Raw genomic sequence first — 27,517 nt, 5'->3', positions numbered from 1 at the left:
GATGCCTGAATCCCATGCTGGAGAGCCTGCGTCTGAGTCCTTGCTCCAGTCCTGGTTCCAGCTAACATATACCGTGGAAGCAATGAGTAAAGGCACAGATGTCTAAGTCTGTAAGTGAGAGACCTGGATTGAGTTCCTGGTTTCTGGTTTTAGCTGAGCCCAGCCCAGGCTGTTGTGTACATTTAGGGAGTGAACCAGCAAATGGGAGATTTCCCTCTCTTTCTGTCTCTTTCCCCCTTCTCCCTTTTGAATAAAACAAATGCATAAATGAAAGTTTTTACAAAATTAAAAGCATAGTCTTATTAGAATTAAATGCATGCAAACTTCTCAGTGTAGAATCTTGAACATGTTGTTAGTTATGTTACTCCTGAGTACAAATTCTACAGTAGATCTTCAATACCTTCAGGATACAAAACCCCTAATGTGTTCAAAAGAGCACCTTTGTTTGGACTTCAGCTCTCCACCTTCATCTTCCACAATTTCACCACTCATGTAGCCTCACTGCAGCAACATCAAACCATTTGCTCTTAAATTTTCATGCTGAGGCTGATGCTGTGGTGTAATTAGTGGGTAAAGCTGCTGTCTTTGATGCAGGCATCCCATATGGATGCCTACTGCTCCACTTGTGATCCAGCTCCCTGCTAATGGCCAGAGAAAGTAGTAGAAGATGGCCCAAGTGCTTGAGCCCCAGTATCCACATGGGAGACCGAGAAGAGGTTCATGGCCCTGGGTCTGGCCTCGCACAGCTCCAGCTGTTGTGGCCACTTGTGGAGTGAACCAGAGGATGGAAGATCTGTCTCTCTCTCTCTGTAACTCTGCCCTTCAAATAAATAAAGAAATCTTTAAAAACATTTATGCTGTCTCAGGCCTCAGTGCTTTAGCTGCTCCTTGGCTACCTCTCTTTCAAGAATGAGGCCCAGTTGGATCACTTCCAGAAGCCTTTCAGGACCCATTTGTGCTGAATTATGGCATCTTTTCTATGCTCCCAAGTTCCATTTGCATATTTTTATGAAAGCACATACCACCATTCTTGTAATTTTTTGTTTAAATTTTTTCCACCAGAAACCTGTATAATATAAATTATGGGAGTACACAGATTATAGCTCTTATTAGTACTATTTTTTTTAACCTTCAGGGACTCACACAGACTAAGGCACATATTAAGTTCCCTGTAGATTTTTCTTGAGCTGATGAATGTTGTATTGAGTCATTGGTGAGTATGGGTTCTTTCTACTTAGTAAATATATTTTTTCTATATAACATCTGAAGGAATTATTATTGCTCTGAAATTATAGTGAGTTGAAATTTAGAATTAAAACCAAACATATTTAAAATATTTAGATGGAAAGGGATTTTTAAAATTGGAACAGATTACTTTCTGCAGAAGCTCCAAATGAACATAAAAGACTTATTTGGATTGATTTTATGAAATTTTTTCTGATGGAACAGTGAACACTGCCCAGAAAAGGCAATGACTTGACTCTTCCTTGGACTAACCTTTCCTTGAATGTATCCCAGGCTTTGCATCTAGGCTAGGGCTTGACAGACAGGCAGAAAAATGATAGTCACTAGGACACAGTAAGTACAGTCCTTTGGTTATTTTTGTATAGATTTAATTGTGAAGTTGTGAATATTGTACTCTATTCCCAATAATTCAAACTCTTGTTTTAAGCAGTCAATTGCCTCCAATAGCATTATAAATGACAGTTACTCACATTTAAAATCCAGGTCACAAGTCTTTTTAATAATTGGTTTATTCTTTCTCCCTAAGTTTTGTTCCTTCTTACTTACAAATGTCAGACAGTTTCCATGTTTCAGTTACAAATAGTTATAAGAAATGATAAGATTTTGAAATCAATATTGTTTGTCAATGCAACAACAACACCACATTCCATCTGTGTTAGAACTTGGGACCCAAGTAGCTTCACTTCAAGGGAGTGATAAACCGGTGAAATGGTGGCTTATTTCATGGTTTTACGACTAACACTTCATCCTAATTAAAATTACGGGACTCAGCGGGCAGGATGATAGAGTACTTATAGCACAGCTTTTGGAGGAAGATAGCCCTGAATTTCAAATTTTAGCGCAGCTTCTTATCAGATGCATGAATTTGAACCAATTCCCTAACTCCTTTAATCTTCTGTTTTCTTAAAAGTAAAATTAGGAAAAGAAAACTTGACTTATTCATGTTGAAAGGTCTGAATGAAAGAATACATGGAAAATACTTCACATCATTTTAGGCATTAATAAGGTCTCATTAAATCTTACCTTTATTTAATCCATAAGAAATTATTATAGTAAATTGCTCTTATTGAATTGTTAAGATAGTATATTAGCAATGATGGGAACAGGTTGTTATTATATTTATCTATTTGTACATTTTTTCCAGAGACATATTTAGAAAAAGCAACCTATATGATCCATAAAATTATTGTTGTAGTGAAATTTTTTTCAAAGGCTTATTTATTTATATTTATTTGAAAGGCAGAGAGAGAGGAGGAGAAACAGATAGTGAAAGAGATCTCCCATCCACTGGTGCACACCCCAGATTGCCATATCAGGTGTGACTGCTTCAAGCCAAAGCCCTGAGGCAGGAGTTCCATTTGGATTTCTCACAGAAGTGGCAGGGACCCAAGCACTGGACCCATTATCTGTGGCCTCCTAGGATGCATTAGCAGGAAACTGAACTGAAAACACTCTGATATGGGATGTGGACATCCAAAAGCAGCAGTTTAACTTTCTGCACCTCAACACCTGCCCCTAAAATGAGTTTCTGGAAGTCATGGTAGAGCTGGGTTTAGAATGAGTAAGAAATTTCAAAGCTTGTACTACATGACAACGTAACACCTCACTTATTCTCCTCATCTTCCATTTTGGTTTCCAGTATGTTGAGGTTATGGAACTAATGCAATTAATTAAGCCTTTGTGTATATATTTAAACTTATAATGTGTATCTCAGTCGAGTTTGTCTCCTGATCACTGACTTTACTGATCTGAGATAAACAAACCAAAGCTGTCCAAATTTGAACATAGCCTTATTCCTTTCCAGCTTTTCATTAGTATCATACATAGCATGATGCCAGGATTGGCAAACAACCAGGCTAACATCATCCATTAAGACTCTGTGTAATGGCACGAGTGATGAATTCTGCATAAAGGGACATACTTGGGCCACACTACAGTTGGGATAGAGCAAAGCATATCATGGAAGTGTTTAATGACAGAACCAGAACATTGGCTGAAATGACTCGTATGCACATTGGCACAAACATTTAAAAAGACTGTCAAAAACTTGGGACACCTGGTTTTAAAATACCAGGGTAAGCTGGGACAGCACTAAATTAACATGTTACTTTATATCCTTGTGTGAAACTTACTTTCATCTCCTGTTTCAAATTCAAACTTCTGACTGTAGCCACTGTATCCTGTTGCAGTCCTCACTCGGATATGAAATATGTACTTGGTGGCTGGCTTGAGACCTGTGATGATGACACTGGGGGCCTTGGATCTCGTGGAGGAATAGGTGAGCTGCTCATGCTCCTGGGGAACAGAACAGAGGAGAAAGGAAATAAAGCAGCATGACCCTACCATTTCCTCCAGACAGTCCCAAGTTCTACTGAGGAATTATGCTCTCAATATTGAAAGTTTTGACTAAAAAGAAGTGTAAGCATGGTTTTCTATAACTTAGTAGTTAGTTGTTTATCATTATGATGCACATGATATGGCCCTGATTTGGAATTTTATCAAGCAAGGTGATTAATCGTATGCCAGGAAACTGTACTAGTGATCTGCGCTAGTGTTGTTAACGATTCAGATTTCTGACCCAGCTCTAAGGAATGGCGGTGACGTGAGAACACGTTTACACAGAATGGCAGCTGCAACTTGAGAAAAATGGGCACATCAGATCAGAACACACCAGCAGAGTGCAAGGAGCAAAGGTGGGAGAATTCAAGGACCCGCTACTCACTTCTACCCGCAGGTAGTGCCAAAATGCCGGCGCTATCCGTGGGTAGGCCTGTGGGTGAAAGGAAAAATAAATTAATTGATTTTTAAAGTTTGAAATCTTTTATCCAGAAATCAATTGCTTTGATCTATTGCTCAGTGATTTCCCAGTAGTAGAAACTGAAGTTGAGTCAACTTTAAGCAATCAAGTGATCTTTTTTTTCTTTGAGGGAGAATTGATTCCTCCCTGGATACTGCAATGCATTTCCCACAAGTACTCTTTTAAGTGAGCTCCCTTGTCCACTACCACAGAACATGTTATGTGTCCTTGAGACTCTGTTCAAAAATTGCCGGTGGTCTGGACACATTCAATGTACGATAGTCTTTGTGTAGTGTTACACAAAACAACTCTATAAAGTTATAATGATATTTCAGTAGGGCATCTAAAGAAAAAAAAAAACTGTATAGGTTGAGTATCTCTCATCTGTAAATCTGAAATGCTCTAAAAATCCCAAAATTTATGAGCACTGGCATGATGCCACAAGTGGAAAATTCCACACATGACCTCATATGATGATAGTCAAAACACAGGCCCATTGAAACTATCTCATTACCTTCAGTCTATGTGTATAAAGTGTAAACACAAATGGACTTTGTGTTTAGACTCCAGTCACATTGTGTATATGCAAATATTTCAAAACACTAAAAACGTTGAAAAATAAAATATATCCTTGTCCAAGTATTTCAGGTAAGTGTTATTCAACCTATACTTGTATGAGCAGTGCTTCCAAATTCACAGTTAAACTAGGTCACTGTTTACTTAATTTCCACTACTCTCTTAGTAATCTAGAGATAAAAATTCTCAGCGATGGAAGTGACTTTCAAAGTCTTTAAATCATTCATTTGATGCTTCAATCTTACTACAATATTCCCAGGAAAATTGTATTTAGTTTTTGCTTGGAAACCTCTTCTGTTCAGGAGACCTTCCAGACTAACAAATTGAAGTTACAAAATTTTACACATATGTAGAATGTGCTAACCTTCATTTATCTGCTGGTGATGCTTTAAGATTTAGAACCATGAAAATCATTTCCCTTAAGCTACTTTTGAGTAAAAGGTTCTTATTTTAACGGTCATTTTTATATTTTATGGCCTTATTTGTCAGAAATTTATATGCTGTATAGTTCTTCTGTGTCTGGCTGAGGAATTGAGTTTGCCATCTATATCCCAAGTAACAAAAGTATTTATTAAATATGAAGCACAAAGGAAAAGGGACTTAACTATAGCAATATTTTAAATAAAAAGGATGAAATGGAAAAATTGCACCTTATATTTATCTCTAGGTAACTTTGAGATTAGAAAGTAAATATTTACCCATTTTCAAAGAAAATAGAGGAAAGTCTACAAATCACTGCTGGATATAATTATATCTGCTAAGGGTTGAAAGTAAGAACTTACTAACATCAAGACCTTTAAAATTAGGCAGCTTAAGATCCATGTTATGGATAGACATGTATGTGGACTATTTGAAGAAATGATGATATTTCTGCTAGAAATTTAGTAGAAGTTTGCATTTTTCATTCTGATATACTAGAGAAATTCCACCCTTCACAGAATCTTCTGCAATGTAAGTGGGATGGTGCATCTCGAGTGCTGTTTCACAATGTGAAATGATGACTGAGAGAATTTTAAAGCAATGGAAAGTGAAAAATTGAGTCATATCCCCAAAGAGATATGATAATGGATTCAAAAGTTTACTCTTAGAGTGACCTCATAATAATTTCATATAGTCTTTGTTGCTCCACCAAAACATAATAAAATAGTAATTTCCTTCTCAGTAAAGTTACAGAGAGTAACCTGACAGGCAGCAGTGAGCCTTTCTCCTGTTATTTACAAGTGTACACCTGTAGCTTCAACTCTGAAATAAAAATCCTCAGGTATAAAGTGTGCTTAAATGTTTCCTCAGCCTGGCTCACTCACCACCAGCATGACGGCTGTTGTCTTGTCTTACATGTTGCCACCTGCCAGCACACCTGAGGAAGAATGCTCAGGAAAAGCAACAGTGGAGAGCTCCCCTCAACATACACAGCAGTCTTTTCTCCTCACAGTGTTTTTTAGCTCTAAGGAAAGCAAGTTTGCTTTGATCTGTGACAAAGTATTGGGCACTAATGTCCTAGAACTCTGGCTAATTGCTTTTCTACTGACACATCCACTCCAACTCAAAGCAGCTTGTCACCAGGTAGAGACTATGTTTTGCACAGAGCACCCTCTCATATCCTGGCAGGCTGAATTCTGAACATCCTTGAATAGAGTATGTGCACATGCCTTTCTGGAGTTTGTACCACGAATTTGCATCATAGGGGCAATTGATAGCTGTATGACATATATGTCTTCAACTTTGCTAGGGAATACATTGCATTGTTCATAAAATTTACTTATATTTTTCATATCTGCAGTAAAATCTCTCCTCTAAGTCTCAGTGTTACTTGCTTTCTCATTTTCTTTTTCTTCACAATTAAGCTTTCCAAAGGTTTCAACCAGATTTTGGCTTTGATTTTCTCTCTCTCTCTTTTTTTTTTTTTTGGTTTTCTATCCCATTTAATAACACTCTTATTATAAATTATTTCCCTCTTTGTATGTTGTGTTAGTTTACATTGTCTTCTAAGTTCTCATATTTTAGCTTAACTTATTAACTACCTGCACATAATTTCAAATATAATGTAAGTTTAAAAATTTCATTCTGTGCTGTTTAGTTACCAAATAAATAAGTTTACAAATTTCACACTCTTTACTGAAACTGTTGTATTCCACATGCTTGCATAGGGTGTATTATCAATCAATCCTAAGTATTTACTTATTTACACACACACACACACACATTAAAACAATCTTTGGGGCAGATCCAAGATGATCACTTTTGAAGTTTCACAGCTCAAAACAAGTGGTCAGCAGCACAAAGTGGCAGTGCAAATGTAGAATCCCATGGGTTGCAAAGCTTATTGAATTGGCCAGTAGAGTAGATACTCATTGGGTCACGATGCTGGCAGTCTTGCACAGTAATGTTTGTTGGCTGAAAATAAAAAAAACTTGTGCTGTCTCCTTTGCAAATAGTTTCAATTGTGAGGTAACAATTCAAACAACTTAGTGGGAGGGCTCCAAGATGGTGGAATAGGGAGGAAACTCACTGATAGTCCAGGAAAAGATAGTTTAATAAAAGTGGAGATACTCTAGTCTCAGAGAAGAGTTAGGGAAAAAACTGCAGAGGAAACTCTTCCAAAATTAGTGGGACACAGTGAACTTATGTGGAGGCGACAAGTGCCCACGGCTCAGGATACCAGCTGCCAAGTCTATGCACCAGCACTGGAAAGGGATGTGAGGTGAAACTGCAGTAGCCCAAGACACAGAAAAGTGGCAGGAAGAGCCTAGAGGGAAGGAGGCTTGAAGCCCCGTGGGGGAAGTACACCAGCCTAACTAGAGGAGAGAAAAATAAATAAAAGGGACCAGTATGGACACGATTCTCTCTCTCCACTCACCTTACAAAGGCGAGCAAGACAAAGAGCAGGCACCATTTTGGACATACGTAATAGCTGCGCCAGCTCAGGATCTGGACTGGCGCTCAGCCAAGCAGCAAAACCTGACTCTGGTGGGGAGAAATAACAGTAGACTAAGACCTAGTGAATGTGTGGAGCTTATGAACAGGGACTGTGAAAAAAAAATGAGGGTGTGTGGGAGAACTCGTGGTGTAGCTGAGACGTGAATAGTCTCAGGGGCGCCACAAATTCAGGCGGCTTTGGCTACGCAGTGAGAGACACTGCAGGGGAATCGGCGCTTACACTGAGGATTGCACAGATCCTTAGTGTGGTCCTTTGGACAGAGCAGACAAATATTATACCCACTGGGGCTAGAGCTCAGGCACTGATTGCCATGAAAGGAGAAGAGCTCAGTTGAGCAGAATTACTTCCTCTCTGATTAAAAAAAAAAAAAAAAGAGAGAGAGAGAGAAGATTTATCACACCAAACCTGGGTGTGTCACCTTTGGCACACCCTTAACCCTGAAGAACTGAACAGAGCTCTTTGGCCACACCCACAGCAAGCCTCTAGAGATTCACCAAAAGCAGATAGTCCACTTAATCTATAGTCATGGTATAATGAGAAAAACAATGACAGCGAAAAAAAAAGAAGAAGAAACCAAAGAATATCTCCACAATGTCAAACAACAAACACAGAAACTGAGGAAGCAAGAACAAGGAAGATATCAAATGAACATGACACTCCAATACAAGATTATGAAGATGATGACATAGAAGAAATGCAAGATATGGAATTCAAAAAATGTATGTTATGAACATTTAGAAGTTATCAAAAACAAATGCATGAACTACAGAAATTCATACAGGACAGGATAGAAAATCTCTCTCATGAAAATGAAACCATAAGGAGGAATCAAAATGAAATGAGGAATTTAGTAGAACATGAAATTGAGATATTGAAGAGAAATCAAAATGAATTGAACAATTTAACAGAACAAATGAAAAACACATTTCAGAGCCTTAAAAACAGAATCAGTGAGATAGAAAAAAGAATATCAGACTTAGAAGACAGAGCACAGGAAAGTATACAGTCAAACCAAAGAAAAGAAGAGGAAATTAGAAATCTAAAAAATATGTTGGGAATCTACAGGATACTATTAAAAAACCTAAATTCGGGTTCTAGGAGTTCCTGAAGGCATGGAGAGAGAGAGAGAAAGAATTAGAAGGCCTTTTTAGTGAGATACTAGCAGAAAACTTCCCAGGTTTGGAGGTTTAGACATCCAAGTACAGGAAGCACATAGAACCCCTAATAAACATGACCAAAAGAGATCCTCACCACGACACGTTGTAATTAAACTCACCACAGTGAAACATAAAGAAAAGATTCTAAAATGTGCGAGAGAGAACTGTCAGATTACTCTCAGAGGATCTCCAATTAGACTCACAGCAGACTTCTCATCAGAAACCCTACAGCCTAGAAGGGAATGGCGAGATATAGCCCAAGTACTAAGAGAAAAAAAAAAAAACTGCCAGCCCAGAATATTATATCTTGCAAAGCTCTCATTTGTGAATGAAGGTGAAATAAAGACCTTTTATAGCAAACAAAAATTGAAAGAAATTGTCAACACTCATGCAGCTTGCAAAAGACACTTAAAGATGTGTTACACACAGAAACACGGTCATCAGTACGAAAGAGGTAATGGAAGAAACTCTCCCAGTAAAAGATCACAGGAAGTTCAAAGCATATATTAGAAATATCTTTAGAAAAATGGAAGGGCAAAGTCACTACTTATCAATAGTCACGTGAAATGTAAATAGCCTCAACTTTCCAGTTAAAAGGTACAGACTGGCTGAATGGATTAAAAACAAAACCCATCTATTTGCTGTTTATAAGAAACACATCTTTCCAACAAAGATGCCTGCAGACTGAAAGTGAAACGTTGGAAAAGATATTCCATGCCAATAGAAACCAAAAAAGAGCTGGCGTAGCCATCTTAATATCAGGCAAAATAAACTTTAACACAAAAACTGTTAAGAGAGACAAAGAGAGGCACTATATAATGATTAAGGGATCAATTCAACAGGAAGATGTAACTATTATAAACGTATATGCACCTAATTACAGGGCACCAGGTTATTTAAAAGATACGTTAAGGAACTTAAAGGGAGACTAAGACTCCAATGCAATAGTATTGGGGGATTCCAATACTCCACTTTCAGAAGTAGATCAACCAGACCGAAGATCAACAAGGAAACAACAGATTTATTCAACACTATAGCCCAAATGGATCTAACAGATATCTACAGAACTTTTCATCCTACACTTGAAGAATACACATTCTTCACAGCAGTACATGGAACCTGCTCTGGGATTGACCACATACTAGGCCACAAAGAAAGTCTTGGCAAATTCAAAAGAATTGAAATCATACCATGCATCTTCTCAGACCACAGTGGAATGAAGCTGGAATTTAACAACCCAGGAATCCCTAGAGCATATGCAAAAACATGGAGATTGAACAACATGCTCCTGAATGAACAGTGGGTCATAGAAGAAATCAAAAGAGAAATCAAAAACTTTCTGAAAGTAAATGAGGATAACAACACAACATATCAAAACTTATGGGATACAGCAAAAGCAGTGTTAAGAGGAAAGTTTATAGCAATAGGTACCTACATCAAGAAATTGGAAAGGCACCAAATAAATGAGCTTTCAATGCATCTCTAGGATCTGGAAAAACTGCAGCAAACCAGACCAAACTAGTAGGAGAAGAGAAATAATTAAAATCAGAGAAGAAATCAACAGGATTGAATTTAAAAAATTACAAAAGATCAGCAAACAAAGAGCTGGTATTTTGAAAAGATAAACAAAATTGACACTCCATTGGCCCAACTAACTAAAAAAAGAAAAACCCAAATCAATAAAATCAGAGATGGAAAAGGAAATGTAACAACAGACACCACAGAAATAAAAAGAGTCATCAGAAATTACTACAAAGAGTTTTATACCAACAAACAGGGAAATCTTTCAGAAATGGATCGATTCCTGGACACATATAACCTACTGAAATTGAACCATGAAGACATAGAAAACTTAAACAGACCCATAACAGAGACAGAAATTGAAACAGTACTAAAGGCCCTCCCAACAAAGAAAAGCCCAGGACCAGATGTATTCACTGCTGAATTCTACAAGACATTTAAAGAAGAACTTACTCCTCCAATTCTTCTCAAACTATTCAGAACAACCAAAAAAAAAAGAAAAAGAAAAAGAAGGAATCCTCCCAAATTCTTTCTATGAAGCCCCATCGCCTTAATTCCTAAACCTGAAAACAATGCAGCAGAGAAAGAGAATTACAGACCAATTTCCCTGATCAACACAGACACAAATATCCTCAATAAAATTCTGGCTAATAGAATGCAACAACACTTCAGAAAGATCATCCACCCAGACCAAGTGGGATTTATCCCTGGTGTGCAGGGATGGTTCAACATTCAGAAATCAATCAATGTGATACACCACATTAACAGACTGCAGAAGAAAAACCATATGATTATCTCAATAGATGCAGAGAAAGCATTTGATAAAATACAACACCCTTTCATGATGAAAACCCTAAGCAAATTGGGTATAGAAGGAACATTCCTCCATACAATCAAAGCAATTCAAGAAAACCCACGGCCAACATCCTATTGAATGGGGAAAAGTTGGAAGCATTTCCCCTGAGATCTGCTACCAGACAGGAATGCCCACTCTCACCACTGCTATTCAATATAGTTCTGGAAGTTTTAGCCAGAGCCTTTAGGCAAGCAAAAGAAATTAAAGGGATACAAATTGGGGAGGAAGAACTCAAACTATCCCTCTTTGCAGATGATATGATTGTTTACTTAGTGGATCCAAAGAACTCTACTAAGAGACTATTGGAACTCATAGAAGAGTTTGGCAAAGTAGCAGGATATAAAACCAATGCACAAAAATCAACAGCCTTTGTATACACAGGCAATGCCATGGCTGAGAAAGAACTGCTAAGATCAATCCTATTCACAATAGCTACAAAAGAAATCAAATACCTTGGAACAAACTTAACCAAGGACATCAAAGATCTCTATGATGAGAATTACAAAATCTTAAAGAAAGAAATAGAAGAGGATATCAAAAAATGGAGAAATCTTCCATGCTCATGGATTGGAAGAATCAACATCATCAAAATGTCCATTCTCCCAAAAGCAATTTATAGATTCAATGTGATACCAATCAAAATACCAGACATTCTTTTCAGATCTGGGAAAAAATGATGCTGAAATTCATGTGGAGGCACAGGAGACCTCGAGCAAAAACAAAGCCGGAGGTATCACAATACCAGATTTTAGGGCATACTACAGGGCAGTTTTAATCAAACCAGCACGGTACCAGTACAGAAGCAGATGGATAGATTGAATGCTATGTATCTACTTGACAAAAATGGGTGATCTTTTAGAATTTTAGAAACAATGTTCTGTATCTACTGAGGGACTCAATTCATTTAGAAAACCCTCCTTTAGTTGGTATATGTGAGATCTTTTCCAACTTTCTGGTATCATGGTATATTTCTCAATTTTGACATATCAGTATTGTCCAATTATGCATAAGACTGATAGTTCAGTAATATAAAGATATTATACAGTAAGAAAATCTACGCATCTTAAATGAATCACTCTCTACGTACTTTCTGATTCATTTATTTTAAAGATTTATTTATTTATTTGAAAGGCAGCGTTATAGAGAGGCAGAGGCAGAGAGAAGTCTTCCATCCACTGGCTCACTCCCCTAAATGGCCATAATGGCCAGAGCTTGGTCGATCTGAAGCCAGGAGCCACGAGCTTCACTTCAGGAGCTTCTCTAGTGTCCCCCACACAGGTACAGGGGCCCAATGACTTGGGCCATTTTCTATTGCTTTTCCTAGGCCATCATAAGCAGAGCAGCCAGGACTCGAACTGGTGCCCATATGGATGCCAACAATGCAGGTGGCACCTGTACCCGCTATGCCAAAGTGCCGGCCTCAATCTCTACATTCTTTGACTCTAACCAGCATGTAGCACTGAATTTTATACCTTTTGGTTCCCTTCTCTATTCTTTCAATACATGTAAACATCTATTCCCAAGTAGACTGTAATTTCCCCAAAACAAAGACCATTTCCATCAAAAAACAAAAACAAAGACAACCCCAAATGGAAAACAAAGGGGACTGGATACACAGTGAGTGTTTAGTCAGTGTCGGATAATTGCTTCAATGCAGGGGCAAATTTGTGACTGGTTCTCAGCTTATTCTGATCTTCCTGTGAACAGATCTATATACATCCCACAGTTAGCCTCCTGCCTCAATAGAAGAGCAACCCTGAATGATTATAGACTTATTTTCCCAGGTAACTGCATTCATGTTGAGGAAGTAAAGAAAGAGACCTGCATTATCTTTGAAAACCCTCAGCTTTCCTGATTCCTTCTTTTCGGAGGCTCAGAAATAGAGTTGGATTCTGATGCTGGTAATCAAGGGAGTTGCTTTCTTTTCTCACATTCATGAAAATGCTCAAGATGGAGTTTCTAATTTGGTGAAAGAAGGGGTTAGGAAGTTCTTTGGGATGGCAGTCTAAACTAGTGGGTAGGGTGTTCTGAAATGTTTTCCTTAGGTAAAAATTAGCTACTGATATGAAAAAATCACAAATATGCATAAGTAAGAAAAATGTAGAACTAGTTATTACAAGTACACAAATACTTTCTGACAGTACTTTCAGAGAAGTGCCATTTAGCCTACCACAGCTATAATTTACTACAATCAACTCTTGATTATCCACAGTAATCCAGAATAGGAGATAACCTCAAATCAGTTTGAAGTGCATTCATGACTTTTTCTCATATGTTCTTTCCAATACATATCTTGTTTTATTCAAAATGAAAAACATTCTGTGGACATTAAATGTTGAGAAATAGTAGGGGATGGCAAAGAAGTACAGCTGATCATACAGGGACATTCATTTAGACTCAAACATCCATCATTATTTTCACAAAACATATGACCTTTTTGTAGACAAGTAGCTTTTTGAAATATTGACTATATTTACAGTTAGGAGAAATGGCCAAATTATTATAGTGTGGCCTTTAAAAATATTGGTGTTAGGATGAGACCAGTAGAGTCCTTAGTTGTAGTCAATTTATCTGTGAAAATTGCAAAGGTTACAAACACCTTAAAGGGTCAGGCTTGTTGTGAAGAAAAAGCAGAATAACGTGTGAATACTCTGGAAGTTGAGTAATTTGGCATTACTTATTCTTTTGGAATCAATAGGTAGTGCATGTAATCCAGACAATGGTAAACTTATGCTTGAAGTTAATCAAGGAAACACTGTCAGAGGTTTTCTAAAATTGTTTGTACTTGTTTGGCTTGCTTGTGAACATTTACGCTTCTACTGCAGAATAGGGTATGCCTAGAATCCTGTAGGTGATAATGAAATAATACTCAAGTGATAGAATGGTAAAGCTAATGAATTAATTGCTACATAAATTTAGCACTTAAATTCCTCAATATTGTTATAACAATTTGATGCTAGCTTGCATAAATTAATGACAATTCAAGTGAGATACAAGAAAAGCTGTTTCTTCTGGCATATCATACTTCCATAATCAAAATTCAATAATATTGTGTCATATAGCCAACTCATTTTCTTAGCAAAATAGTGGAGAATATTCTGGATTTTGCTTGCCAATTTTTTTTACAAAAGAATATCTTTTAAAATATTGTTCTGAAATATCTTAGTATATATTCTTAATATTCACATAGTTTTACCTTCTCCATCTGCTCATGTAACATACCTTCATATAGATAGGATGTAGATTTTTCTTCTACACTCTACCAGTCTACAAATATTCATAAAGCATTTCAAGTAAAAATGAGATGCTTAAAGCTTGATTATTGTTCCTAAAGGAAGTTCTTTCATTCCAAAATTCATTAATGGTATTTATAAAGGTATAGCATGAAGAATAAATTCAACTTTATCATCCATTCTTTTTTTAAAGATTTATTTATTTATTTGAAACTCAGAGTTACAGAGAAGCACAGGCAGACATAGAGAGGTCTCTCATCTGCTGGTTTACTCTACATATGGCCTCAACTACTGGAGCTGGGCTGATCTGAAGTCAGGATCCAGAAGTTTCTTCAGGGTCTCCCACATGGATGCAGGGTCCAAGGACTTGGGCCATCTTCCACTGGTTTCCCAAGCCTTAGCAGGAAGCTAGATCAGAAGTGGAACTGCTGGGACTTGATCCAGTACCCATATGGGATGCCATCACTGCAGGCAGTGGCTTTAGACTTTACACCACAGCGCTGGCTCCCTCATTCATTCTTCTTATTTTATATAATTTATTTTATTTATTTATTTGAAAGGTAGGGTTACAGACAGAGAGAAAGGTCTTCCATCTTCTGGTTCACTCCCCAAATGGCCGCAATGGCCAGAGCTGGGCTCTTCTGAAGCCAGGAGCCAGGAGAGTCTTCCAGCTCTCCCTCAAAGGTGCAAGAGCCCAACATTTGAGACATCTTCTACTGCTTTCTCAGATCATAGCAGAGAGCTGGATTGGAAGAGTAGCAGCCGGGACTCAAACCAGCACCCATAATGGGATGTTGGCACCACAGGTGGAGGCTTCGCCCACTAGGTTGCCACACCGAACCTCATCATTCATTTTTAACATTGAGATGCCCCCTGCCTTTACCTGGCCAGCTCTCCTCCCAGGCCAGCCAAGTAATGAAAGTCAACAGAGTGCCTTCCCCTAGGAGGTTCACACCTCCCTTAGGATATACCCCATGTGAAGAGATAGATAGGTCTGGGCCTCTTAACTTACAAGGCCTAAAGCCCACCAGATTATTATCAAGCCCCTTCTATCAGGTTCTATTTGCCTCTCAATCAGAAAACTTAATTGTAGCTTAGACAGCACCTTTCTTAGCTCCTCTAATAATGACGCTGTCCTTTGTTCTAGACCCTGTCTAGTGCACTTGGGCCTCATTCCTTTGTAATCATAACTTCTACTCTACCACCAAGGGCTCTACTCCCAACCTGTGTGTACTGATGGTCCTCTTCCCCACTTAATGCTGTATAATTGTTCAAACCTGGTAAATGCCACTCTTAGGATAATTCATTAGAATTTTTAAAATGTGTAAATTTGGTGATAGACAAATAGAATAGCAGAGAACAAAACATTTAAATAATTTACTGAGGATAAATAAAATTATGAAATCTAATAGGTAGAAATGAAAAGAAAAATATTTACAGAGTATTTGAGGATTATATTTAATTGAAATTGAACATTTTTAGAAAAGTTTGCAAATTCCTACTGATGTTAGTACTTTAGATCACGTAGTCAACTTGGTACATAAAAGCTAGATAAATTTTATTATTAAATTAGTATAATTTAGCAATAAATGCCACTGTGAGAAAAAACCACTAAATATACTTGAAAACATCAATACTCATATGTAGATTTCTTCAAATATAAATGGTATTGTGGATGTCAAACTAACATCTTCAAAGTTAATTCATAATACCAACATGGTGCATGGAATTAGAAAAGCAATAGATCCATGGTTCTTTGATTAATTCATCCTACCTAATTATGAGATGTAGTTTTTTTTTTTTAAATAAAGCTAATGAAAGTAATATGCTTTGTTTAAAAGCAAAAAAAAAAAAGCAGTAAAATTTTTTCAATAATAGTAACTGGATTTTAGTTTAGGTAAGATAAATGAAAGCAGAGAACAAAATTTCCAAAATGAAATAATCAGAGTAAATGCAGGTGGACCAGTCTCCAAAATCCTCTCCTGGTTGTTAGGTTTTCCAGCAGAAAATAGTTGGAAGAAAAGTACCTACTGAAAAGCAATACTATTTGTGAATAAGATAGAGTCTTACATTTGTCCAAGTCACTTACAAAACATAATAAGACTTATTTGTATTGAAAAGGAAGTAGAAATTCATTTAAATCTACACAAAGAATTCATTATCTTCACTTAAAAAATCTTTAGTGATTTTATATTTCATTTCCATCTTTCCTTTTTAAAATATATTTTGTGAACATGAGAAAATTTTAATCACATCTATTTCTTTGTGAGTTTTAATTGTGATCTGATGATATATGTGTTTTGCTAACCAACAACTGAAGTAAGTTGTCAGGAAGACTACTCAGATGTGAAGGTCCTTTACATTTTTTTTAAAAAAAAATTGTTTATTTGAGAGGCAGGGAAAGAGAGTGAGAAAGTTGCCATCTACTGGTTCACCTCCAAATGCCAAGACAGCTGGGGCTGGGCAAAGTGGAAATGGGGAGCCAGGAAGACAAAGTACATCCTCATGTGGGTGGCAGACACTCAACTACTTGAGTCATCACCTAATTCTTCCCAGAGTTCTCATTAGCAGGAAGCTGGAATTGAGTGTGGAGCTAAGACTTGAACCTGGGCACTCTGATGTGGGATGTGGGTGTCCCAAGAGGTGTCTTAACCACTAGGTCAAAAACCTGCCCCATATGGTGGTAAATATACTAATATAAAAATCTTATGTATAATTTACTAACTAGCAAAAATATTTCTAATGAGTATGGATAAAGGAGTTGTTGCAGTAGCTATACATACTCAAGCACAGCTAAAATTCAGAAACTAATTCATCCGTACACCTGCTGTGATTTATCCACAAAATCACAACAATCAAGGGACATATGGAAATAATGATTGCTTTGACTGCCTTCTTTAAATGTCCTTGTGTGAAAAGGAAGATCAAGCACAGGTTTGGGGAGCAATTTGCTTTTGCCAACTGAAACTTAGCCAAAAACAATTAATTTATATTGCATTCAACCATGAAGACTGCAGAATAAAATTTTACATTTTCTTATTATAGACGCATGATTTTCAATTACTGAAAATTTAAGGGAGATCTAAATTCCAATTCATACTTATTCAAACACTGTGGAAATGCAGACGTTTCTACTAGTATTTAAATTATCAGTTTCTAATTAACAATATACATATATAAATATAAATTCATCTTTTCAACATATATAAATTGAAGACAGCAAAAGTTTAAGAATGAAAAATTTTTAAAAATTCAGTATAAAACCTTACCAAGGAAGTAGAAATTATGAATGAAAAATAACTTCTCAAGTATCAGAACCCTCTTAGTAATCAAAGAATTTTCCATTATTTTAGTAATATACTCGAATGAATAAACAGATGCCTTTTATTCTTGTCTTTTTACCTAAAAAATTTTGATCAGTATGGATTCTACAAGGTCACAGCAAATACATGATATTAAAACACAGCCAAATGCTGGAGCAACATAAATGTTTTTATGAGCAGCAGGTGTATTCTTTGAAAGGTGGTAAAGCTATTAACAGCTCAGTAAGGAGTACATAATAATAGGCTGTTAACTCAGCCTCCCTCACAAGAGTCCTGAGGAAGGACGTTTTGAAGCCATTAAGACAAACACATCTTTAAAAGTATCCAATATGAATGGTTATAAAGAGGGGTTCATTTAAACTTTATCTCATTAAAGTAATGAATTTAGTCTTCTTGATTTAAACATGCTCATCTAAAAGAATTATTTAACTATTTTGTGCAAAAAACCAAATCACAATTTTGAAACTAAATATGTTCTAGTCATAAGTACTTGAAAAGAAATTCTTTCTTAGGTTATTTTTGCATCTTCCAGTATTTGAAGCTTATTCTAATGAAAATCTGTAATGCCTAGCATAGATGTCTGCCACTTAAGAGGTTAATAAGCCAAATTCAATAAAAAATAAATGAATGATTTCCTAAAATATTTTGTTATGTGACATTTTACTTGTTCACCTTGAAAAAAATTGTGATTTGACTCCCAAGAGATAGCCTCCAGGATTTTGATGAAAAGTCAGAGATACTTTGAGTTTATTAGTTTGTCAGAGCTATTCTTCCATAGTTGCTACACTCATTAAGACATTTCAAATTTTGTTTTAAAAGAATGAGAGCATCAGAAATATGGAGATCACTTGGACATTGGTAATAAGGAAACCACTAGTGAGGGGAAGGCATCTGGCAAAAACAAAGTCCCTAGAGGTGGGCGCGCCCCTCACTAAGGGCGATTTGCCTCACACATCTATTCCCCAGTGCAGCCCCTGTGCAGCAGTAGCCAGCTTCCTACCTGCCCACTGCTCCCCTGCAGTGTATCCAATAAACCTGACTCTGCTCCCTCTGTCTGACTGCTCTGGTAAATTCTTTCAACATCTGTGACACTGGCCTTAATCAGTCTAATTGGTCACGTCTCCTGAAAAAAATTTTCTAGTTACAGATTATTTGTCAGAATATACTCTAATGCCCAATGAAATATACCTTCTTATTTTTTAACAGTTCAAAATGAATGCAATTCTTTAATTTTATTTAGATGTAAAATGTAGTATTTAAATATTTTATTTACTTTTTTATTTTTCTTCTTTAGAGATTTTTGCTCCAAAATGATAAATCAATGAAATAAACAAAATGACATACAGTAATGACAGTTATTTAGTAAAAAGACATTAGTGTGATACAATTTGTCCCTGAAGATGAATTTTCCATAAAATGCATTCTGAGAGTAAAGAAAAAACTAAAACTGGACAGGTGCTTCTTGTTAGAGATGCCACCTGCCTTTACCTGGCCAGCTCTCCTCCCAGGCCAGCCAAGTAATGAAAGTCAACAGAGTGCCTTCCCCTAGGAGGTTCACACCTCCCTTAGGATATACCCCATGTGAAGAGATAGATAGGTCTGGGCCTCTTAACTTACAAGGCCTAAAGCCCACCAGATTATTATCAAGCCCCTTCTGTCAGGTTCTATTTGCCTCTCAATCAGAAAACTTAATTGTAGCTTAGACAGCACCTTTCTTAGCTCCTCTAATAATGACTCTGTCCTTTGTTCTAGGCCCTGTCTAGTGCACTTGGGCCTCATTCCTTTGTAATCATAACTTCTACTCTACCACCAATGGCTCTACTCCCAACATGTGTGTACTGATGGTCCTCTTCCCCACTTAATGCTGTATAATTGTTCAAACCTGGTAAATGCCACTCTTAGGATCATTGGTTACTATCCTCACTCTGTCTTTTATGACCTTGTCTAAATATGATCAGAGTCGGCGAACTTGGAAGGCTTCCATAGCTTTGGCAACTCATGACGACAGCCTAGGATGGTTACTGGCGCCATAAACTAGAGTGTCAATTTGTTGTTTCAACAACAGGAGCCACTGTGCACTTGCTCCTCATGTGGGATCTCTGTCCTTAATGTGCTGTACATTGTGATTTAATGCTATAACTAGTACTGAAACAGTATGTTTCACTTTGTGTTTCTATGTGGGTGCAAACTGTTGAAATTTTTATACTAAATTGATCTTCTGTATATAAAGAGAATTGAAAATGAATCTTGATGCAAATGGAAGGGGAGAGGGAGCGGGAGAGGGGAGGGTTGCGGGTGGGAGGGAAGTTATGGGGGGCGGAAGCCATTGTAATCCATAAGCTGTACACTGGAAATTTATATTCATTAAATAAAAGTTAAAAAAAAAAACTGGACAGGTGCATAATTTTAAAATGACATGTTCCCAGTGTAAAATTTTGAATGTGCTAAAGCACTCAATTATGATTTGTAATTTCATCATTTGTCAGCAACAGTTTGGATTAAAATAGCATTTCATGATGAGGCTTCCATGGAACATTATTTCCAAGAAATGTGTAATAATACGGTTAAAAAGTTTTATAAATGTATATATTTGGGTGTTCTGGGAAGCAAACTCACAAGTAATGTTGAAAGTGAAAATATTGTTGTAGGAAACACTTGTGCAAATCAAGGGGTCAAAGAAGAAGAGTAGGCAAGGAACGGCCTCAGACCACAATGCAGGTCTAATACCTATAGGAAGAGAGAAGTGAGAAGCAGCGTGTGGTAGAAGGTGCCTCTGACAGTGTGACTCTTCAGCAAGGGATTCTGCAGACCCTAGAGGAAAATGCACCTTGCAGGAGTCCTCCATTTGTCAAAAAAGGAGGTTTGGAACTCAGGGAGAGTTTATGGCAAGTGGAGACCCTCCCTGCAACAGGTCCACTCTTGGAGAGAGATCCCTCTCAGGACTGCCTCATAGATCAAACGCTTTTAGAAAATAATAGGCTAAATAAAATTATATATGTTACCTGGCTACAAGTTTTTCCCAAACACTTTATAAGTGTTATATCTGTACACATGCATAAATAACACATTCTTTAGCTTTAGATGTCGAAGCTTTTACAAAACATTGTTAAATTACATGTTGTCTTTGTGGACTATATTATGTTTCCAAGGTTTATTTTCTGGTATTTATTGTTCATTTATTATATATATATATGTATATATATGCATATGTATATACACACATACATATATTATTTACATTTTAATATACTACAGTTTATTTACTCATTTTTCTGATGATGGGAATTTGGATTATTTGTTTGTAATATTATATATATATTCCTTGAATATTTGAGGACATTGTCAATATCACATGGTAGATTTTTAAGGGATATATATATATATATAGATAGATAGAGAGAGAGAGAGAGAGAGAGAGAGAGAGAGAAAGAGCGAGAGCAGTGAAATTGCTGGATCATGGATATGGACATGTAGAAATACATAAAATCATTTATCAACTTACAGTTCTAGCAATGGGAGATCTATCATTGCTCCACATAATCTCTAATTTAGAAATGTCTGATTTCTTAACTTTTGCTGCTCTAATATGTGTAACATCATTTAAAATTTAATTTGCATTTTCCTTATTACTAATGAAGTTCAGCATCTTTTCTTTTGTAAGTTGACATAGTTTATGCAGGTTTTCTACTGCCTTGTTGTTCTTTGATTATTCTACAGGATTTTCTAAATGTATTTTGTATGCTAATCCTTTCTCAGATAACCTTTCTCAGTTTACATTTGTCTTTTCACAGTATTTTGTTTTTTAAAATTTCTTTTGCTTTTTTGAAAAGCAGAGTGATGGGAGAGTGATGTGAGAAATAGCTTTTCCACTCACTGGATTACTCCTTAAATGGTTGCAATAGTGGCACAGGGCTAGGCTGAAGCCAGGAGCTGGAAAGCTCCATCTGTGTCTCCCACATGGGTGGCAGGGATCCAAGCACTTTGACTATTTTTCATTGCTTTCCAAGGAACATTAACAGGGATATGTATGGCAAGCGGAACAGCCAGGGTACAGACCAGCACTCCGATGATTGTGTCACAAGCAATGGCTTAAGCCACTTTGCCACAATGCTAGCCCATATTTTACCATATTAACAGGGTCTTTTGTAAGGAATCATTCTTAATATTAATGCAATTTAAATGTTAATTTTTATTTTATGGTAAGGATTTGAATAATTTTGTTTATGAAACTGTTTCTTTATTCAAAGAAAGAAATATATTTTTCAATATTTACCTTCCCAAACTTATAAACGTTTTACCTTCACATTTTTATCCTTAAAAGATTTGAACTGAATTTTTATAAATGGCAAGGGGTGAGGATTCAGTTTCTTTTTCTATTTTTTTCTGTCCTTATAGATTCCCCAGCACATATATAGGAAAGAGGTCATAAACACCCTAATAATCTGTAATGTCTTCTTGTCATATGCTTAAAGACTTTATGTGTGTATGTGTGTTTTGGAATTTTCTGACGGAATGTAAAAAAATGTTCATGGAAAAATTCATACGTAGATTTTGGGAATTATTTCTTTTATGGAGTGATGTAATTTGAAATCATGACTTTTCTTGTTATAATCATGTCATCTTATGTCATTTAAATGGCTAGACCCCCTAATATTTAGTTGTAGCCATGACTATGAGAATTTTTATATTGTTAATGGGTTTAGGAGAGTAAGTTTAATTTGTTGTCACTTAAAGGACATTTGCTTCAATTTTACTACACTAAGCAAGCTACTTAATGTTACTAGTTTTCTAAGAATGGGTGGGTAGCTAGGTGATGCCTTTTCTGAGGTGACTGTACAGGCTTTCTCCTTTAATCTGTGAATACGGTAAAATACATTTATAAATTATCTACTGTTAAAATCCTATGTAATCCTTTAATAAATTCACCTGTTTCTTGTTCATTATCTGTTTTTGCTCTTGTTTTAAAAGATGGATTTATTTATTCAAAATGTTGAGTCGGGGAAAGAGAGAGAGAGAGAGAGACAGAGAGAGAGAGAGAGAGAGAGAGAGAGAGAGAGAGAGAGAAATCTTCCATCTTCTGGTTAGCTCTCCAAATGGCTGCAAACAGCCAGGCTAGGCCGGGCTAAATCCAGGGGCCAGGAACTCCATCCTGGTCTCCCATATGGGTAGCAGGGACCCAAGTACTTGGACGGTCTTCTGCTGCTTTCTCAGGTGCTTTACCAGGAAGCTGGATGGGAAGTGGAGCAGATTCGAAATGGTGCTCGTGTGGAATACCTGCTTTGCAGGCTGTGCCTTACCTCACTGCAGCACAATGCCAGCCCCTATTTTCTTTTCTATACTCTGCTATGTTAGTTGGCTAATATTTAGATTAGTATTCCGATCTAGGGTTCAAACAGAAATTTCTCTCATTATTCCTCCTGCCATCCTGCCCCAGTTAGCAGGTTATTTTGGTCTCAAAAGATGCATTTCAGAAAAGGCTCTCTTTTGTTTGTTCCTAATATGTTTTTGTATAATTTAGAATGATATATTCCTTAGTTGCTTGGAAAATGATTTATAAAACCATCAAAGCCATAAGCTTTTAATTTCAGAACAATTTTTTCTATAAAATCAAGTTAATTAGTAATTTAAAAAGCTATTCAGGTTTACTATTTCTTCCTTGCCCATATTTAGTAAATAATATTTTTATAAACTTTTTGCCAGTTCATGTAAGATTTAAAATGCATTTGAATAAAGCTGATTTTGGTAAATTCATTAGTATTTTTAATATCTACAATATTTGTTATTACATTGGCATTATTATCCTGAATAAATCTTTCTTGTTTTCTTTATTTTGCTCAGTTCCTATAGGGCTTATAAAATTGACTGAGTTTCTGATTTTTTTGGTTTTGTTGATTTCTATTTTATCTTTATTTCTATTTTCCTATATCTTCTCTCCTGGTAATTATTTCGCTTTGTTTTAGTTTGTTTTGTGCTGCTTTAACAGAATACTTGATGCTTGATAATGTATGCACAACAGAGGTTTATCTTTTACAATTCTGGAAGCTGCAAAATTCATGGTTGAGTAGGAAGTATAACGAGGGCCTTCTTGTTTTATCCATAGTGAAAAGTGTACAGGCAAGAGAAGACACACACACACAAACACACACACATGAGGGACAGAGATAAGGGAAGTAGGAGGTTGAATTTATCCATTTATCAAGAAACCAAACCTATAATAACCAATCCACTCCTGAGATAATCACATTAATCCTTTCCTTAGCACAGAGCCCTCATGAGCTAATCACTTCTTACAGGTCCCATGTTTCAACACTGTTACATTGAACATTAAATTCCCAGTACATGGAGAATCCTAGATGGCTGAATAGCAAGAACCTGCACTGATCTCAGTCACAGAAAGATATTAGAAAAGCAAAGGAAAGACAGCATTCCCAGGGGAAACCAAATAGAACATGGATTCCATGGGCAGTGAAGAGAGGACAGACATGCTGCACACAGCACTGCCAACGTACATGCATCCACAAAGCCAGCTCCTGGCTGGGAAGAGCCATCTTGCCCCATTAAGCTGGGAGGAGGCTACTGAGGCTTCATGTCCCCCACCACTGGCTGCTTTGAGTGAAGGAGAATTCCATGGTCCCTGTTGGCTTTGAGTCTGGTCTGGGGAGCTAACAGGGGTCTGGATGACAACTTTGCTCCAAGATGGAAGGCAACATTGTCTCCTCCTTCTATCCCCACCAAAGTGCCAGACTGACTGGCTGTGGTGTAGCAGCACCTGAACTCTGTCCTGTCTCGGGGAATAGCGAGCAGTCCCACTGCTGCCAAAGGCTTCCAGGGACAGGAAGGGGGCAACTTTTAAGGCAGAGAGCAGATCCCCTGCATTTTATGTTGGTGGGAGTTCAGGGAATAGGCCAAGGAGCTGAGAATGTTGCAATTTGGCATTACCTAGCCCATATCCAATCTGACTGTGGAAACTCAGAGATCCCTGCACACTGGATGCATATCTCATGGAGGGTTTAAAGGACACAACACAGAATGGGTCAGCGCTGTGGATGGTGCATGAACCTGGGTGAGGTACATTGGGTGATTTGACTCTAGGTTGTGAGTCGGGAAGTTCACCCTGGCACAAAGAAGGCCTGGGACTATAAAGTACACTAGCTGGCATCTAACATCCCTTTCCCCCACTAATTGTAGCCATAGGTGGCCCACTAAACTAATCTTGGGTGTCATTCTGGACTCTTGCTCCACCCAAAAATGGTAGCCAAAGCTCCTTGAGCACATCCGCACACACCCCTGCTTGTGTAAGCCTTAGGTATACCACCAAGTGCCAGAGGCAAATTTCCAGGAATAACACCTTCAGTCAATCAAAAACAAAATCCTCCAGAGGAGAAAGTGACCAGATATTGCCCAGATAGGCAAAAATCAATGTAGAAACACAAGAAGCACAAACAAGGACAGCAATATGACTCCTCAAAGGGATACAATAATACATTAATATTACAGTGTGAAGAAGGGGACAGTGATGAAATGCCTGAAAAATAATTCAAAAGAATGATCATCAGGTTACTCAAAAGCAGAGGAAAACCCAGAAATTAATCCACATATCTACAACCAAGTAATTTTTGGAAAAAAAACTAACATCACTCCCTGTTCAAAGGACAATATTTTCAATGAATGGTGTCAGGAAAATTGGATCTCTGCATGCAGAAGTATGAATCAGGACCCCTACCATACACCCTATACAAACATAATTTCACAATAGATCAAGGATCTAAAGAACTGAATTCATCAAATTACCCTAGGAAAACATAGAGGAAAAACTGCAAGACATTGGCATAGGCAAGGACTTCTTGGAAAAGACCCTAGAAGCACAGGCAATAGAAGCAAAAATAGACAAATTACATCGAGCTAAGAAGCTTCTGCATAGCAAAGGAAACACTCAACCAAGTGAAGAGGTAACCAACAGAATGAGAGGAAATATTTGTGAACTATGCATCTGATAAAGGATTAACATCCAGAATATATAAGGAGCTCAAAAAACTCAAGAAGAAGAAAAAAAATCTGGTTAAGAAAAACACAAAGGACATAAATAGGCATATTTCAAAGGATGAAATTCAAATGGCCAACAGGCACATGAAAAAATGCTCAGGATGATTAGCCATGAGAGGAGTTCAAATAAAAACCACAATGAGGTGTCATCTCGCCCCAGTAAGAATGACTATCATCCAAAAATCAAAAAGTAACAAATGCATGTGAGGATTTAGAGAAAAAGATACTCTAATACACTATTGGTGGGAATTTAACTAGTATTACCATTATGGAAGACAGTATGGCATTCCTCAGAAATCTGAAAACAAATCTACCATATGACATAGCCATCCTACACCTGTGAGAAATGAAATCAGAATATGAAAGAGTTATCTGTACCCCCATGTTTATAGCAACTTTATTCACAACAGCTAAGATATGAAATCAACCCAGACATTCACCAACTGATGACTGAATATGAAAATGTGCTATATATACACAATGAAATACTACTCAAATAAAAAGAATGAAATCCTATCTTTTGCAACAAAATGAATAAAGCTGAAGACCATTATTCTTACTCAAAGCCAGACCCTAGAGACAAATACCATGTTTCTCTGGTTTGTGGTAGCTAATATATAGAGTTAAAAAAAAAACCTGCATGTATAAGAGTGAAATTGACATCTTATGATTTAATTGTTGTTTATAGTCCTTGATTATATTCACGTGGAGCAGTAGTCTTTCTATTTTTTACTTGTTGAACATTATATTTAGTGGTACATTAAGACTGTGATAATGAATTGAAAATATGTTATCATAAAAATTAATAGAAAAAGGAAAGACAGGAGAGGGAGGGAAGAAAGAAAGGAATTATAGTTATGTTCTTAGAACTGTTTCTATGAAATAAAAGGAAACTGTTCCCTTAATAATAAAAAAAATATTTCTTTTAAAGAAATCACAGAGAAACAACTAAATGAAATAAGGAAATCAGTCCATGACATAAATGAGAAATTCTGCAGAGATAGAGAAAAAAGCAGAAGTATTAGAAATGAAATATTCAGTAAGTCAAATTAAAATATACTGAATAACCTTAACAGCAGATTTGGTAAGGTAGAAGAAAGGATATCCAATTTAGAAAACAGGTCTTTTGAACTATCTCAGTCAGACAAAAAAAAAAAAAAAAAGAAAGAAATAATTAGGAAGACCAAAAGCTGAGATTAATCCCATACTATCAAATGACCAAAGTTGTAGCAGTTCTTGAATGTATGGACAAAATAATGCTTACACAATCTATTCAGATAAATGACGCCTAAAAATATCCCTTATTTAGAAAAATATATGGATATTCAAATACAGGAAGCACATAGAACTCCAGATACATATGATCAGAAAAGATTTCAACCACAACACATTATTGTCAAACTTTCAAAAGTAAAACATTAAGAGAATATCCTAAAATGTGCAAGCGAAATGTCAGATTTCCTTTAAAGAAACTCCCATCAGATTGACAGCAGATTTTTCAACACAAACCCTACAGACCACGTGAGGATGGAGAGATATACTCCAAGTCCTAAGAGAAAACAAAACAAACTGCTGACCAAGAATATTTTACCAGTTAAGCTTTCATTCGAAATGAGGGTGAAATAAAGAACTTCTAAGACAGCAAAAACTCAAAAGAATTTGTCACTACCTGGCCAGCCTTACAAATGATACTTAGCTATACATTACATACAGAAACAGAAAAACAATCAGCATCCTGAAAAAATACAAAGGCAGAAAACCTCCTAGTGAAAGAACAAAAGATTTTGAAAATAAGCAATTTGGAATATTTATGGGAAAATAGCAGGAC

At 36.7% G+C, this 27,517-nt stretch overlaps 1 protein-coding gene across 1 annotated transcript in view; it reads right to left on the bottom strand.

Annotated features, from left to right (window-relative positions):
- The window catches only part of EPHA6 (EPH receptor A6), a 1,087,270-nt gene that overhangs the window by 325,827 nt on the left and 733,926 nt on the right, over window positions 1-27,517 (bottom strand). Inside the window, exon 7 of the mRNA XM_062206703.1 lies at window positions 3,378-3,540. Coding sequence (XP_062062687.1) covers window positions 3,378-3,540 — 163 coding nt within the window. The remainder of the gene's footprint in view (window positions 1-3,377; window positions 3,541-27,517) is intronic.

This window comes from Lepus europaeus, chromosome 2 (genome assembly GCF_033115175.1).
Source record: "Lepus europaeus isolate LE1 chromosome 2, mLepTim1.pri, whole genome shotgun sequence".
Lineage (NCBI taxonomy): Eukaryota > Metazoa > Chordata > Mammalia > Lagomorpha > Leporidae > Lepus > Lepus europaeus.
This window is presented reverse-complemented; position numbering and strand designations above follow the sequence as displayed.